Here is a 14,902-nt window from a genome sequence, read left to right on the forward strand (position 1 = left end):
CCCCCGACATTTCACAGCGACAGATATTTCATGGTAATATTCTCCAGAATTAAAGAGATCTGATTAAACTTCGTTGTTTAACTGACAAACCCGTGACATTCCGATGCAAGAACAATTTCAAGCACCTTTCTATTGATTTGACCTAAACCTATATCTTCATTAAACACCATGGGCTGACGATTTCCTCAGCATTTAAAGACGATTTAAACCCCATTGTACATGGAAAAAGAACAGTTTTGTGGAACGTTGTAAAATGGGTACACAGCAATGTGGCTCTCAGTCTTTATTGATTTCTTTTTTAAACCAATAAATATGGCATGAAAAGGTTAACAGTTGATGAAACTAGACAGCCGTTATCTGGCTGCGTTCAGATGCATCCTTCTTTAAAGTTCTTGCCGTCTCCTTTCCCAGCAAACGTCCACAACGTGTGATTTATTTCACTGGGGTCACAGTTACAGCCTCCGAAACGTCTCCTGCCCTCGATGGGTGTATTAAAAGTGTTCTTGGCACACAATGCTTACATTAAGCTCCTTTAATTGCAGCGCATAACCATCCTAACTGTCTTTACGTTGTTTAATGGCCACACGCACCACAGCAAACAGCAAAGTGTCCACACATCTCTGGGGGGGGGCAGTGAAATGCGACGACTGGAGCTCCAGAGGAACGCAACATTACAACAGTTCAAGGCTGAAAGAAGCCATACTGGTCCCCGTCGCGCCGCCGTCTCTTCCGAGCCAGTTCGGGGAAATAGGCGCTGTTATATGGCCTGTCCCTCTCCTGCACCTCCCTTTCTTGCTCCTTTCCTTTTCCGCTCCTTTGATCGATTAACGACTGGGCCCTCCTCCTTTCTTCTGCTTCTCGTTGCAGACGTTCTGCACGCAGCCTTTCCAGAGAGCTGGGAACACAAGATCCAGCATGACAAAACTCATCCTGCCACTGACAGATTGTACTGTATCGCCGTTCTTCTTAAACGTGCACTATTACATACATCTCGAATAATAATTTTCAATACGCAGGCAGTGTGTTTGAAGTAAAAGCATATTTGGAGGCAGTGTGCATGTTTACTTTACATTGCAGACACTTTTATCCAAAGGAGGAAGACACCAGCAATTCTCGTTCGGTTTCTATAGGTTTTGAGTTTACAAAACTAAAAGTGCTGGTAGTCTCGGCTAGTTGAATGGAGCAGGACAAGGAGAAGAGTTGATTGGGACCAGAGACCCCGTGAAGAGAGAATTTATAGTCTCATTTCGTTTGCAGATCTGAGAGGACGTGCAGGAGTGTAGCTGGCTAGTAGTGTGTTGGTGTAAGATGGTGCACTTCCATTTACAGCCCTGTAGGCAGCATCAAGGACTTAAACTTGATGTGAGCAGCTACCAGGAGCCAGTGGAGAGAGGTGAGGAGAGGCGTGACGTGGGTTTTCTGTGTGTAATGACAACCAATCAGCTTCTCACCTTTCCCCACTCCTGTTGGCCCTGTCTCTACAGCCTTTCTTCTTGCTCCGGTGTTCTTTCTTCTCTTTCGCGGCAAGGGCTTTCTTCACGTCCCTCAAAGGGTCCAGCTGGTCCTTCAGCCGTTTATCTTTCTTGGCTCTCTGCTCTTCGCTAAACGTTTTACTCCTCCATTTGTCCTTTTCTTTCTTACTCTGTTCCGCTTTTTCCTGTTTTTCATCAGGCTTCTCTTGCTCACCTTGTTTTTTCATGTACCACGGAGTGGCATCTGTCCCTGGTGGAGGACCTAAAGACACCAGCAGACCAATGGCACGTTCCTGCCGTTCCTACATCAACACGGACGGAGAAAAGGACACCTGACTCATTCTGAACACCTCTGCATGACTGCAAAACAAGAACATGAGCTGTCTGAAAGTTGACTCGTGGCAACTGGACTTTCTTTAATGCACAGACGTTTCATTCTGCATCCACAGAACTTAGTCAATCTGTGGATGCAGAAACAAAGAAAGTCCAGTTGCCACGACTCAACTTTCAGAGAATCTCCACAGACATGAACATAAGATGAACATGCAATAGAATGGAATGGAAAAGCTACCTTCTCTTCCTTCTTTTCCTTAAGGTACTCCTCATTTCCTTTCTTCTCTGTGGACTCCTCCAGGGGGAACAGGTTCAGGTGTTCTATAATCCCGCCGCCCTCTGCTGCTTTCTCGTCTTCCCGACATGCCCCTTGTTGCTGGAGAGCTGCCCGAGACTTGTTTCTCAGGAACTGCGTCCGTGCCTGGAAGACGGAAGGATGAGTGTGAAAGCAGCACCGGGCCCGGCGGCGGGGAGACTACCAGGGTGGTAGTAGCCTAGCGGGTAACACACTCGCCTATGAACCAGAAGACCCAGGTTCAAACCCCACTTACTACCATCGTGTCCCTGAGCAAGACACTTAACCCTGAGTGTCTCCAGGGGGGGACTGTCCCTGTAACTACTGATTGTAAGTCGCTCTGGATAAGGACGTCTGGTAAATAATATAAATGGAAATGAACCAGTAGACCCAGGTTCAAATCCCACTTACTGAGCAAGACACTTAACCGTGAGTGTGTCCAGGAGGGGACTGTCCCTGTAACTACTGATTGTAAGTAGCTCTGGATAAGGACGTCTGGTAAATAATATAAATGGAAATGAACCAGAAGACCCAGGTTCAAATCCCACTTACTACCATCGTGTCCCTGAGCAAGACACTTAACCGAGAGTGTGTCCAGGAGGGGACTGTCCCTGTAACTGCATCAGGTCTGGTAAATGCTGTAAATGTAAATGGGCGCCGCCATGTTTACCTCCTGCTCCGCGCGCTCCACTCGGCGCTGCAGCTCGCGCTCCTCCTCGGCCGCGCGCGCCTCGTCGCGACGCACGCGGGCGACGTTGTCCTTGTTGCGGACGTGCCAGCTCTTCTTGGGCAATATGTTCATCTTTGCGCGTTAATAGCCGGGTGTAAAATGGCCCTGCGCGATGCCACTAGGCGGTTATAACCGGTCTCTGATAATATAACAAGAATTATCTAAAAAAAAAAAAAAAAGCACAATAACTTCACCTTCGTGGCGTTTTAGTCAAACGTCGGTTCAGTAAACCGATTCATTTATTGCTTTAAATGGTAAACTTAGCGCAAACTGTCCAAACGAATCCACTGCACGCACACAAACAGGAAGTAGATGTGCTACGGCGTGTGACGTCATCACGCAGGAAGTTCGTCTATGTGAACACCAGAGGGCGCTGGTGTCCACGCCTGAGTGCCGTTGTATGGCCTGTAGACGCCTTTAAATGCACACGGCACTGTGCAACGTGCTCCTGTGGTCCTTTTCAATGATTCCCTCTCGTCTTACATATAAACTAGTAACGTTTGGTACGTGTAATGTGGCGGAGCCGAGGTGATGTGACCCCAGCAGCGGTGTCAGATTCTCTTCTAGAGTCCCCCCCACTACACACCGACCCGAACCGTAAATGCAGGAAAGTAATGCAGGAGTCGAGAAACCCACGTTGACTCTGTCATTTATTTAAATGCACCACGCAACGTAGCCTGCAGTGTACAACAAATCTAATAGATGGTAGAGGAGCAGCCAATAGGCGTGCAGGTCCAATTTACTGGCACTGATTGACAGACGAAGTAATTCTGCTGAGAAGTCCCATTACGAAATAAAAAGGCCATCAGGGAAAATGGCATTTTGAAATAAAAGGCTGATTCTGAAAAAATTACGTTTTGGAATAAAAACTGCTAACATGGAAAAAAAGGCCTGTAAAACAATGACCATGAAATAATATTTCACAATAATAAGTACATTTATAGAGCAGAATGCAATATATTTCAGAATAATTAGCTGTATATTAAAATGTGTTCAATTACTTCACAATTTGATGTTGCTCTTATATATTTATTCTCATATTTATTCATATGTTTTTTATTCACTGTTTAATTTTGAACACTTTGGAGTTCCATGCAATTCTGAAATCCCTGTTTAATTTTTCAACTACCGGTGTAAATTACATTTACAACCAATGCACTGGTTTAAAAAACAACATAAAAACAGATCTACAAAGTATTTTGCACATGCATTTTATACATTTTATATGTCAAACAGCAGGAGTGTTTAAATGTGTATGAGTTTAATAATGTGATGCAGATGGGAAACTGTGGACATTTGGTAAGTACTGAGGGGGACTGGCTGAGGCATGATGGTCACCCCAGCTTGCTCCTGGATCATACTGGTCCTCTTCATGTTTTGGCACACCAAGTATTCTAGTGAGGTCCTTAATCTGCTTGACCAGAAATTGTTTATCACGGCCATCCTGTTTAAAACATTAAAACAGGCATAGTCTGTATAAATATTGCATTTACTATTGATACTGTATAAAATCTGACAACAGAAGCATTAAACATGTTTAAAAAATGACCACAAATGACCTGTTTGATCTGTTCTCTCAGTATTGCAACACTTTTTCCGTAGACAGAGGCTAATGCAGCAACATAGCTCAATACCACACTACAAGGAGAGAACAGAGGAAAACTGCATGAATGACCGTATAAAACAACCAAGTAAAATACCAAACACAGCGACCACTGCAGAGTCTGACCACTGAGTGAATAAAGTATTCAGCTGGGTTTTATTTAAACAGAATCAGACTCAATGTCGAGTATGATGGTCTTGACAGATCTTTCTCGTTCATTCCGTGTCATAGATTTTCAAAATATACTTTCCAACCAGGTATATGGTATTTGTGGCAATAAGAGTAAAATATTTTTTACCAAGAGAGAAGGAAGAGTGGGACACAGAAGGCCAGTGAACCAATGATATTGAAGAAATCCTGTGTTGTCTTCGTGAGATTGTCTATTGACGCTTGAATTACGCTCCACATAGTTGGGGAAAACCGGAAAGGCCCACAGCCAAAGGACGGATGGATTCTGAGTTTAACAACAACAGAAAAAAAAGAAACATACTGTAATTGACAGTATTATGAAATTACGTTGTGTGTTGCTCATATTTTCACTGCCATGGCCAAGAGTATTCTTATTATCACATTCCGTAGTATTACGTCACATGGATCGTTCACAGCAGTGTGCTATCCATACAAAGCCAGACCCTTTACTCTGAAATGTAGAGCAAGTGCAAAATGTTTTTAGATTTGAGTGTGGTATTTTTATGATAATGATCTATATTTTACAATAATAGTGTAGTGTTTTTTATAAGGCTAATGACAAGATAATGTACAGAGTTCACAGTCGGTAGGGTAGCACTTACTCAGCCATACTATAAATCAGGACCACGGTGGACAGAATCCATCCAAATAACAGAACCAGACAGAAGAAGAAGTTTGAACTGGTGGAACGGAATGATTTAATGGCAGGACGGCAGTTCTGAAAGAGTGTGGCCTGACGGAGACAAAACGCTTACTTAGATTTTTATTCTTTTATATCTGACAAATGAAAAGACATAATCAGATGTTGGTATTTGTCCGCCTACCTTTTTGCAATGGAATATGATGAAAAATTTGATGGTGTTGATGAGCGGCAGCAGAGGGCAGAAGAGAGCGCCTGTCCATACAACTGTCTGACCGTAAACCAGAGCCAGGACGTTCGGTGGGACCAGGAACTCTTGGCGGCCCACCCACCGGGTCAGCTTACAGGAGCAGTGGTCCACCAGCAGCCTGCGAACGATATTTTAAAACCAGACTCGCGTCTTTACGTCCGGCACAAATAAGCAGCGGCTCACCTGCGGGGGAACTCCACCAGCACCAGCAACACCATGGTGGTGAGGAAGTCGAACAGCGTGAGTTTATACATCTCCTGCCCTACACGGCTCTCCCAACACTGTGTACAAGTACAACGTCGCAGAAGATGACATTCCACAGACAGAATCGATATCTCAGCCAGATGGGTTCCCCTAAAGCCACGTACAGAACCAGAAGTTCCAGCTCACCTGATACTGTGCGGAGTTGTAGCGACAGATTTTACAGTCCGTATCATCAGCTTTTCCACTACAAGTGATCTGACTCCAGAGGGTGAACAGCAAAACCCCCAAACTGACCAAACGTAGGAACACGGCCCTGTGAGGAGGGGGAATAAGAGAAGAAGGCAAGAACAGCACGAAAATGTGCACAAGCATCCTGCCATAATGACTAGACTTGTGTCTACAAAGATGGCACCATATACATACTATCACAATACAATACACAATGCATACTATCATATATACTATAAATAGTACAGTAAAAAATGTCATTAAGAGTATATATATATATAAAATTCAGTGCTATAGCGTTTTATGAAGTTAGTGGACTAGTAACGGTTCTGTTCAGTTCTGTTGTATTTTACCTCAGCAAGGCCACAATGACAGTGGTACTCGGAGAGAGCTTCTCCAGCCGGGCTATTTGGTCACACAGGAAGGGCACAACGAAGTTGCTCGCTGTTATTACAATAGAGGGGAGGAACTCGAGCAGGAGACCCACGACGCCGGTCCACTTCACAGCTTCGCGCTGGAACAGAGCCGGGGAAGTCAGGACGAGCCAGAACGAACGCCCGGTCCGGTTTGTCTTGAGGCCGAGGACAGACCTGGCTGAACGAGGTGGCCTCGGCGATGCCGAAAAACGCTGCTATGATGAGCGCAATGACGACGAGGTTCAGCAACGCGCGCAGCGCGTACAGGCCCACCGTCTGACCGGGAGACAGGGACGCCGCTCTCAGCCTGATCCTGTCCTCCTCTAGATCCACCTGAAAATGGACAGAGATGTGGGGTGAGAAGAGGGGAGAGACGTGAACGTTAGCTCTCCCTTCGTCACACCTGCAGCCGGTAGCGAATGGTGTTCTGTTTCAGCCCGGTGGCCCGGTCCCCCTGGAGGCCGTAGTCCCAGTCGGTGAAGACGCGCGCGCTGTAGCCCCGTTCTCCGCCGCTGCCTGTCGTCACCAGAACCCGCACGACATTCCCCATGCTGAGAACAGAGAGGAACGTGAAGTGATTGTCACATGTGATACACAGCAGCACAGCACACGGTGCACACAGTGAAATGTGTCCTCTGCATTTAACCATCACCCTGAGTGAGCAGTGGGGACCATGACAGGCGCCCGGGGAGCAGTGTGTGGGGACGGTGCTTTGCTCAGTGGCACCTCAGTGGCACCTTGGCGGATCGGGATTCGAACCGGCAACCTTCCTTCACCGCTAGGCCACCACTGCCCTTAATTTCAACAGAATAACCCGGCAGACTTACAAACTCACCGCAAAATGATGCAGACGAGACAAAATAAAAAGTAGAAGGATGCAGTGAGCAGGTAGGCAAGAGGCACATTGTAGGACACGCCTTTGCTTTCCGCTACTGTGTTGCTGTAGTAACCATAGAACAAGTAGGTGTACTCCATAAATCCCTGGAGTAAAAAATAGATTTGCTTTAAACGCCACTGACAATATTCCCAAATAGGCATTTCGTATTCCAGGGGCTGTTCTTACTGTTCCTGAGAGTAAATCCAGGAAGAACGTGTAAAAGACAGGCAGCACCTCAGGACTGTGGTCGTACTTCATGCACAATTCCTTCCCTGAATCAAAGGAAGCAAGCCAAAGATCAGTGATGAGGAACGTGAAGCGGTTGTCATGGTGAGACACTGCAGCGCAGCACACGGTGACACGGTGAAATGTGTCCTCTGCATTTAACCATCACCCTTGGTGAGCAGTGGGCGGCCATGACAGGCACCCGGGGAGCAGTGTGTGGGGACGGTGCTTTGCTCAGTGCCACCTTACCCCCCAAGCCACCACTGCCCCATGTTGAGATATAATATATTATTTATCTTTGTGCAATTCAGTTCTACTGAGGCTGCATGTGACAGTATGCCGGACCCCTCGCTTTACCTGTGATGTTCGTGCCATTTGGAATTGATGGGGTGTTATTAGGGCTGCTGAGGACAACGCTGGGTATTAGGACAAATCCTGCAATCAGCAGGAAGGACAGGAAGTTGAGAACCACCAGGAATCGCAGAAACACAAAGTAAGACTGCACACCTCCCCCAAAGTGGCCTGCCCGGGGAGAGAAGAAATGTGGCTTTTTACAACAACACCACTCTGAAGGGCAAAATGACTTTTCCTCTCCAACCTCCTATCTTGTGTATCGCCTTCCTCCAGGGGATGAGTATTGCTAACGTCTCTTTGGCTTCTGCATAAAAATGCTTCAGGGCTCTGGAATGCCTTGTCCTCTTGGAAGACACCGGAACCTGCATGTGCTGTAGCTGTCTGAAAAGAAAGACGTGAATTACACGGTCATTATATGCAACACATTACGTTTTAATTATAAGGTGAAGAACAGTACCTGACAGCTTTCTTAATGCCCATCGGCATCGCCAGCTTTTGGGGCGTGCGGCTCGGCGGATCCTCATCCTCGGAGGATGCCAAGTCAAGGTGAGGTGGACCGTCTCTAGACATTCGGGAAGGACCTCGCCGTGACCTCAGAGACTGCTGGTATCCATGGTAACCACGGTCTTCGGGAGTTGAGAGTGATAGAACGTATTTGTGAGTGGAAAAATGTCCAGGCCCATCAAACCACAAAACAGGGAACACCAGAACAATCAGGAGCTCCAGCCCTCACAGACACTTCTGTATCCTCTCCGTAAAGACCCTGGCCAACGAAATCTCCAGCATGACACCTGCCTCACCTCGTGTAGCTCCAAGGTGGGTCACCATCAATTACACTTGGTTCTCCAGCACGTTCCACACATGCTTAATCAAGCGGAGAAGCCACGCCAACACCCTGACAACGCTCCAAAGCAACACGCGTGACACCGTATCCTGCTGAAAGAGGGCACTACCATCACTGAAGGGGTGTACCTGGTCAGCAACAATGTGCAGGTAGTTGGTACTGGCCAACCCAGTTCTGCCCGTTGTAGGAGGATCTGCCAGGGGTCAGCGTGGGCACGCCTACCTCCTGCTGCTTCACAGCCCCATATTGTTGTTAAGTGTGGTAGTGGCCAATTCGATAACACACTCGGCTAGTCGGAAGACCGCAAAGTCACAGGTTCAAACCCCACCTACTACCATCGTGTCCCTGAGCAAGACACTTAAGTGTCACTCAGGGACTTTCCACTCTGGTCTGACCCACCCACACACACACACACACACACACACACACTACCTCTGTTATACAGAGTAACATCATTGATCTGTAATATTATGTATTAATGCACCATTTCATTTTGCACCTCAATATTTGCACTATTTTACTTTTATTAGTTTATTAGTTTACTCGTTCAGCGCTGTCTGTCTAATTTTTGTCTACATGTTTTTTTGGTTAAATGTTAATCTTGCACTGCCTGTGTCCCCTGTTTGTCTGTAGGGTGGATGTCGCCTACGAACCAGAAGACCCAGGTTCAAACCCCACTTACTACCATCGTGTCCCTGACCAAGACACTTAACCCGGAGTGTCTCCAGGGGGGGACTGTCCCTGTAACTACTGACTGCAAGTCTGATAAATGCCGTAAATGTAAACGTGTCAGTACGTAACTTTGTTTAAATGTGACACGTAGCAAAGTTGCGTCGTGTCACTGCGTGACGTCTAACACGTAACTTCAACTTTCGAGCAAGTCGAACAACTAAAAACGACGCGTCACAGTTAACATGTCACCTCGTAACCAGGATAACCAGACCCCACGTACCTGGCCCGTCACTGCAGGTCTCCCTCAGCTCCATCATCATCATCCTCCTCCTCCTCTTCTCCTTCAGCGACCAGGAAACGCGGCGGCCGGACTTTTACCCTTTAACCCGCGGCCACTTCCTCCAACTTGTCACCCGTTCCACGCCCGTAAACCCGACCAACGATTTATCCCAAATAAAAAGGCACAGAGGGCTTTTTAAAAATAAGATATTTATTTTATTTCAATACAAATATATTTCAGCGGTCCAGTAGTACAGCAGGAAGTTCAGTAAAAAAAAAAAAAAAGATTTGACGGACGTGAAGTAAACTTGGAACATGGATGGCCATTCTTTCTATTTATATTTATAACATGAAGAAACTCGGTTTAAACCAAACTCGGTGTCTTTTAATGGCGCAGGAGTCCACGACATGCGACGGATGAGCAGCGTCCTCCGCGTCACACGAACAGACATTCACATCTCGGCACAGAAATACGATCGTTAGCGCGACTCATATCAAATTCACATTCGGCCACGACTCAACACTCCGGAGAGAAGTTCTGTATGCTGCAGTGATCCAAGGAAAATATCACGAACACATAAAAGCTGAAGGGAGCGTGTACAAAAGATCTTACTGCATTTCCCACAATCCACCTGCACCACGTACAATAATACAAAAAATGATAATAATTACGACGGTCAACACTCAACGCTCTGTAACTTGTCATCTCCGGTGACAAAACGCTTGTTTAGTTAAAACTGTGCTCTTGGTCCTGCTGCCCTGGTCACAAGTGACGATGACATTTACCGTTTACTCTCATTCGCTCTTCTTTCTTCCGGTTTCCTCCTCTCTCGCCGCATTCTTGTTGTCCCTGCTTCGTCCCCGCACCACTCGCCCCAACACGAGGCAGCCCACCGCAGTGACATGCACGATGAAGTAAATGGAGCTCCAGTAGTGGACCGTATCGCCGGCCTTCAGCAGGACGAAGCCCATGCACATGTAGTCGTACGCCCTCATCTTCAGGAACCAGTGGACCCAGTCGAAGGCGCTCTGGCCCCGGGGCCCCAGGCGGGCCCTGACCGAGGTCTCCATGGCAGTCTCGGCAGCAATACACAGCGGGATGGTCAGGAAGGAGAGGTAGTAGCCGGGGTGTAGCCCATGCCAGTAGGCACTGATTAGCATCGTCCAACCAGCTCTGAAATTCAACATGAGAAACGCAGCATGAAGAGCGGGACGAAGAAAGAGAGAGACGTGGCCCCAGAACTCCTACCTGAGCGCGTAGGCTCTGAATGGCGCGCTGGGGTAGATGTAATGGTGCAGCCACCACTGGACAGTCATGTTCCAGTAGCGCATGCCGTGCCTCACTTTCACACAGAAGTCTGTGTTGTAGCAGTCGATATTCTGGACGGTCGTAAAATCGTACTGGACGGGGGTGTGAGGTTCCGGGCTGGACAGAAATTGCAATAAGCACAATCAGACCTAAACCACAAACAACCAGGCAAAATAGCTGCTGCGAAGGTGCTCAGTCCATGGTCACCCACTTGTAGTGGGTGGTGGGTCCACCTCCAGGTTTAGACTGGGCGCCCTGTGGGTAGCAGCCCAGTCCTGCCGTGATGCAGCCTGCCTCGGCCCCACACCATGCGGAGTAAAAACGCATGCGGAACACAAAGAACACTGCAAACATATAGAAGAACCTGGAGAGGGGGACAGGGACAAACCCAAATAATTACTAAATCTTAATAAGTGTGACTATGAGCAACGCAGTGAGGTCTGCTCTGATTTTTAAATTTGAAAGTGAAGTGATCGTCACACATGTGTCCTCTGCCCTTGGTGAGCAGTGGGCAGCCGTGACAGGTGCCCGGTGACCAGTGTGTGGGGACCATCAAGGCCATCAAGTCCACAATCATGGGTGACAGCTCAAGAGGATATATAACTTAGAGCATATAAGAATGCTTGATAATGGTCCAGAAATGTCCATACGCGGAGATCTGTAATCTAGTTCTTGGTGACCATTAACACTTCTGTGTGAGGGAAATAGAACCGGGACGTGTGGGATGGGTGGACAGAGAGTTCTTCCTGTCCAAGCAGTCCTTTCAAACCTCACGCACTATATCTGTCTTACATAGTGCAGCGAATCGGCCTCGATAAAACTCCCCCTTACAGTGGAACACTGACCTGAAGAAGAAGCTGCGTTCCAGGAAGTCATCTGTCCGTACGTACGCCAGAGGGAACAGATGATTGACAGCCAGGAACAGAACCCCATACACAGGCACAAACCGCAGCCGCGCCAAGCAGGGCTGCCAGCAGGGCAGAGAAAGAGGACTGGGCTGCTGCAGCCAGTCAACGTACGTCTGGTACCTGAAAAATGGCCCTGAGACGTGGCAAGATGGAGTTTAAAAAAGACGGAGAGAGGGAAAGTGGGACTCAAAAGATAGAGGTACGCGAGGGGGAGGGGGAGGGCAGTTCAAGGGTGAGGAACAAAAAATACAGATGGACACGAATGAATGACACAGACACACCACCAAAAGCAAAATAAAAGACAACAGTAAGTTAAATACAAGAACTCACACATTAACCAACTAGTTGCAGACAGGGAGAGACAGAAAGAGACAAGTATTAAAATGTGTGCAAACCAACGAGCAACAACACACTCAAAACTGGCACAAAACAGCGGGAATAAATCAACGTGCTTTTTTAAAAAGGAACGGAAAAATGAAAGGGAGCACACAAGCCTACCAGTCATTATCCCCACGTAGCAGTAGCTGTAGGAAATGATGTCATAGACGGACGGCTCATGCAGGAGTCCCCCGATCACTGGAGACTTGGAGAACGAGCTCACGTCCTGTTTCTTTTCCAAATGGTATCTATGCACCTCATTGGCTAAACTCACCATCTAGAAGGAAAAGGGACACAGCACTTGTCAGACATCTGAAAAGGCACACGTAACATAACACATCAAACCGGCTTTATCGTAATACATGTCAAACAAACCACAATGAAGCAGAGGTACTGGACCCCTGTTTTAAAGATAAGGCCAGATGATGGTTTCCACAGCTCACACTTCTGATAAGCTGTTGAACATACACCAGGGTTCTGATACCGGTATCAGAGATAAACACGGATGCTGATATTGGTGCCGAAGCACGCCACAGTTGACATAAGTCCCTGTACCAAACCTTGATTGCACAAGTTTTATAACCTCAGACACAGGAAAATAAAAACATGCACCGCTGAAGCGTTGCAGATGCTGGAAATGTCATATGCAATCTTCTGTGGCTGTTCCTTAGCTGATAATGCAACATACACACAGCATGTATATCAGTATACATGGGGCAGTGGTGGCCTAGCGGTTAAGGAAGCGGCCCCGTAATCAGAAGGTTGCCGGTTCGAATCCCGATCCGCCAAGGTCTCACTGAGGTGCCACTGAGCAAAGCACCGTCCCCACACACTGCTCCCCGGGCGCCGGTCATGGCTGCCCACTGCTCACTCAGGGTGATTGGTTAAATGCAGAGGACAAATTTCACTGTGTGCACCGTGTGCTGTGCTGCTGTGTATCACATGTGACAATCACTTCACTTTATTTATTATTATTATAGTATATCGGCGTAACTAGCGCTGTACTAGTCCATTTTGAGTGGATCAAGACACAACGTGGCTTACAGCACAGACCGCACATTTCTTTTTATACAGCAAACAAATGCACAAACCTTCAGTGTGAGTAAAAGTTGAATGGCGTTGGAAAAAGGTGTCGGTTGTGGAAGGTCAAAAGGCAAATAGTTCATCAACCGGAAAAACAGCAGGTAGAGAAATGTCCAGGCCAGGGACAGGGCGGGTGCAGCCCTGAAATAAATAAATCACACAACAAATCTCAACAACTGCACTGTGAAGCTAAATGATGCAGCATAATCTATAAAAAAACATTGTGTTTAAAAAGTGTGCTGAATGGAAAATGTCTGACTTAAACTACAGCCACAAGCCGAAGAGTTTCCTGCACAACAGCATCGTATGCAAATATTAAGAAAATATGCTGCACTAACTTCCAGCTGAACTTTATGATGACCCACGTTCCTAGGACTGTAATGAGGGAATGTAATGTGTGAACCCCACAGGTTATCAAAGTGATGCTCAGTCCCAGCAGCAGGGCAGCTCCCTGTTTCACTGGAGGACCTGTCATACAAAACACACACACACACACACACACGCTCTGAATAACAAGACAAAACTGCTCTCAATCATTCAACTCAAATTTTATTTGTCACGTACACAGTCATACACAGTATGATATGCAGTGAAATGCTTTTGCGGCTGCTATAGACCTTAATATTCAAGTGGAACCAATATGCAATATTACAATTTGATGTTTTCAAACATAACAGGTGTAACAGGTAGGGTGAATGTGTGCAAATGTGTAAAGTGAAAGCAAAGTGAACGAAGCAAAGGTCATAAGGTCGCAGCTTGTCTCCCGTGAAGAGAGCCATACAATAATGGCAATGCTTACTAAGATGGCGAAAGAGAACCCCAGTGGGCACCGAGGCAGCGAGAATTCCCAGGTAGACCAGCTCGTCTGGGGACATCTGTAAACACACACACTGTATGAAGGAATACGCGCTATAGTTCAGTTTCAAAGAACGGTCATAAGTTTATTACATCAGTGGGGGAAGTTTTCTTTTTTTATATACGTCGCAAGTAAAAGCTGAAGTGGCATCAGCGCGCATGCGCACATGACTTCACTAAAAGGGAAGAATGACACAATTCAGGACACAATTCGCTCAAACGTGGCATTTCATAAACACCTGCATGACACCCGACGTTTGCCGAAAATAAATGTGTAAATATATGTAAATTATTATTTATATACATATTATTAATCGTATTAGAAATTAATTAAGTTTGGTACAAATCCAGGAAGCCGGGCTCGCATATGACCGAGGCAGCTAATCCATATGTACGTCTGAAGGCGTGTCAGAAAAAAGAACGAACCAGACATGAAGACACCTCGCTTCAAATGCCCTCCGGCGGTGTAAACCACGTCAACAACAAGGTCGTCTTCAACACGGACGAAACAATCAGAATACTCACAGTGGCGATGCTGCGGTGCACTTTTGACAACACGAACCGGCCATCAAACAGCCTCCGTAACGCGCGGAGGATTTTGCTCAGTTCCCCCCCTCCAACCTGTACGGTACAGCCGCACGTCACTCGCCACTTCTTCTGCAGCTCCCTCCCAAACGTACGGGCGGCGGGAGCGATGAGGCCGCCACCTACCGGACCGGAGGGCAACAGGCCCAGAAAAAAAAAAAAAACACACCGGT

At 47.0% G+C, this 14,902-nt stretch overlaps 3 protein-coding genes across 4 annotated transcripts; all 3 read right to left on the minus strand.

The window, feature by feature from the left end:
* Nucleotides 1-274: 274 nt before the first annotated feature.
* On the minus strand, nt 275-3,141 carry leng1 (leukocyte receptor cluster (LRC) member 1). Its single transcript, XM_028981347.1, has 4 exons — nt 2,771-3,141; nt 2,044-2,226; nt 1,452-1,774; nt 275-895 (listed from the first exon to the last, which is right to left on the minus strand). Exons 1-4 carry the CDS (start codon nt 2,900-2,902, stop codon nt 682-684), a joined length of 852 nt encoding a protein of 283 aa, XP_028837180.1. The 5' UTR covers nt 2,903-3,141; the 3' UTR covers nt 275-681.
* Nucleotides 3,142-3,748: 607 nt separating this feature from the next.
* On the minus strand, nt 3,749-9,733 carry tmc4 (transmembrane channel-like 4). Of its 2 annotated transcripts, none has more exons than XM_028980762.1 (16): nt 9,613-9,733; nt 8,274-8,442; nt 8,061-8,197; nt 7,820-7,984; nt 7,424-7,509; nt 7,196-7,341; nt 6,764-6,911; nt 6,535-6,693; nt 6,298-6,458; nt 5,903-6,029; nt 5,696-5,793; nt 5,447-5,630; nt 5,225-5,355; nt 4,732-4,887; nt 4,390-4,468; nt 3,749-4,274 (listed from the first exon to the last, which is right to left on the minus strand). In XM_028980762.1, the coding sequence occupies exons 1-16, from the start codon at nt 9,653-9,655 to the stop codon at nt 4,092-4,094; spliced, it is 2,172 nt and encodes a 723-aa protein (XP_028836595.1). In that variant the 5' UTR covers nt 9,656-9,733; the 3' UTR covers nt 3,749-4,091. The 2 variants fall into 2 exon arrangements, with proteins under 2 accessions (XP_028836595.1, XP_028836597.1); XM_028980764.1 differs by lacking the exon at nt 9,613-9,733 and adding an exon at nt 8,617-8,725.
* Nucleotides 9,734-9,831: 98 nt separating this feature from the next.
* On the minus strand, nt 9,832-14,789 carry mboat7 (membrane bound O-acyltransferase domain containing 7). The gene is made up of 9 exons (XM_028980773.1): nt 14,670-14,789; nt 14,089-14,164; nt 13,628-13,757; nt 13,298-13,430; nt 12,327-12,483; nt 11,766-11,961; nt 11,132-11,284; nt 10,861-11,037; nt 9,832-10,785 (listed from the first exon to the last, which is right to left on the minus strand). Exons 2-9 carry the CDS (start codon nt 14,162-14,164, stop codon nt 10,407-10,409), a joined length of 1,401 nt encoding a protein of 466 aa, XP_028836606.1. The 5' UTR covers nt 14,670-14,789; the 3' UTR covers nt 9,832-10,406.
* Nucleotides 14,790-14,902: the final 113 nt, after the last annotated feature.

Source organism: Denticeps clupeoides, chromosome 5 (assembly GCF_900700375.1).
Source record: "Denticeps clupeoides chromosome 5, fDenClu1.1, whole genome shotgun sequence".
NCBI classification, from domain to species: Eukaryota; Metazoa; Chordata; class Actinopteri; order Clupeiformes; family Denticipitidae; genus Denticeps; species Denticeps clupeoides.

Coding starts and splice junctions, on each gene's coding strand:
- leng1 (XM_028981347.1), bottom strand. CDS start 2,902: ATGAACATATTGCCCAAGAAGAGCTGGCACGTCCGCAACAAGGACAAC. Junction 2,227..2,770: donor TGGAGCGCGCGGAGCAGGAG/GTAAACATGGCG, acceptor TCCGTCTTCCAG/GCACGGACGCAGTTCCTGAG. Junction 1,775..2,043: donor AGGAAAAGAAGGAAGAGAAG/GTAGCTTTTCCA, acceptor GTGTTGATGTAG/GAACGGCAGGAACGTGCCAT.
- tmc4 (XM_028980762.1), bottom strand. CDS start 9,655: ATGATGATGATGGAGCTGAGGGAGACCTGCAGTGACGGGCCAG. Junction 8,443..9,612: donor GACCTGCAGTGACGGGCCAG/GTACGTGGGGTC, acceptor CAACTCCCGAAG/ACCGTGGTTACCATGGATAC. Junction 4,275..4,389: donor TGAGAGAACAGATCAAACAG/GTCATTTGTGGT, acceptor TGTTTTAAACAG/GATGGCCGTGATAAACAATT.
- mboat7 (XM_028980773.1), bottom strand. CDS start 14,164: ATGTCCCCAGACGAGCTGGTCTACCTGGGAATTCTCGCTGCCTCGGTG. Junction 13,431..13,627: donor ATCATAAAGTTCAGCTGGAA/GTTAGTGCAGCA, acceptor TATTTATTTCAG/GGCTGCACCCGCCCTGTCCC. Junction 11,285..11,765: donor GAACGCAGCTTCTTCTTCAG/GTCAGTGTTCCA, acceptor CCCCCTCTCCAG/GTTCTTCTATATGTTTGCAG.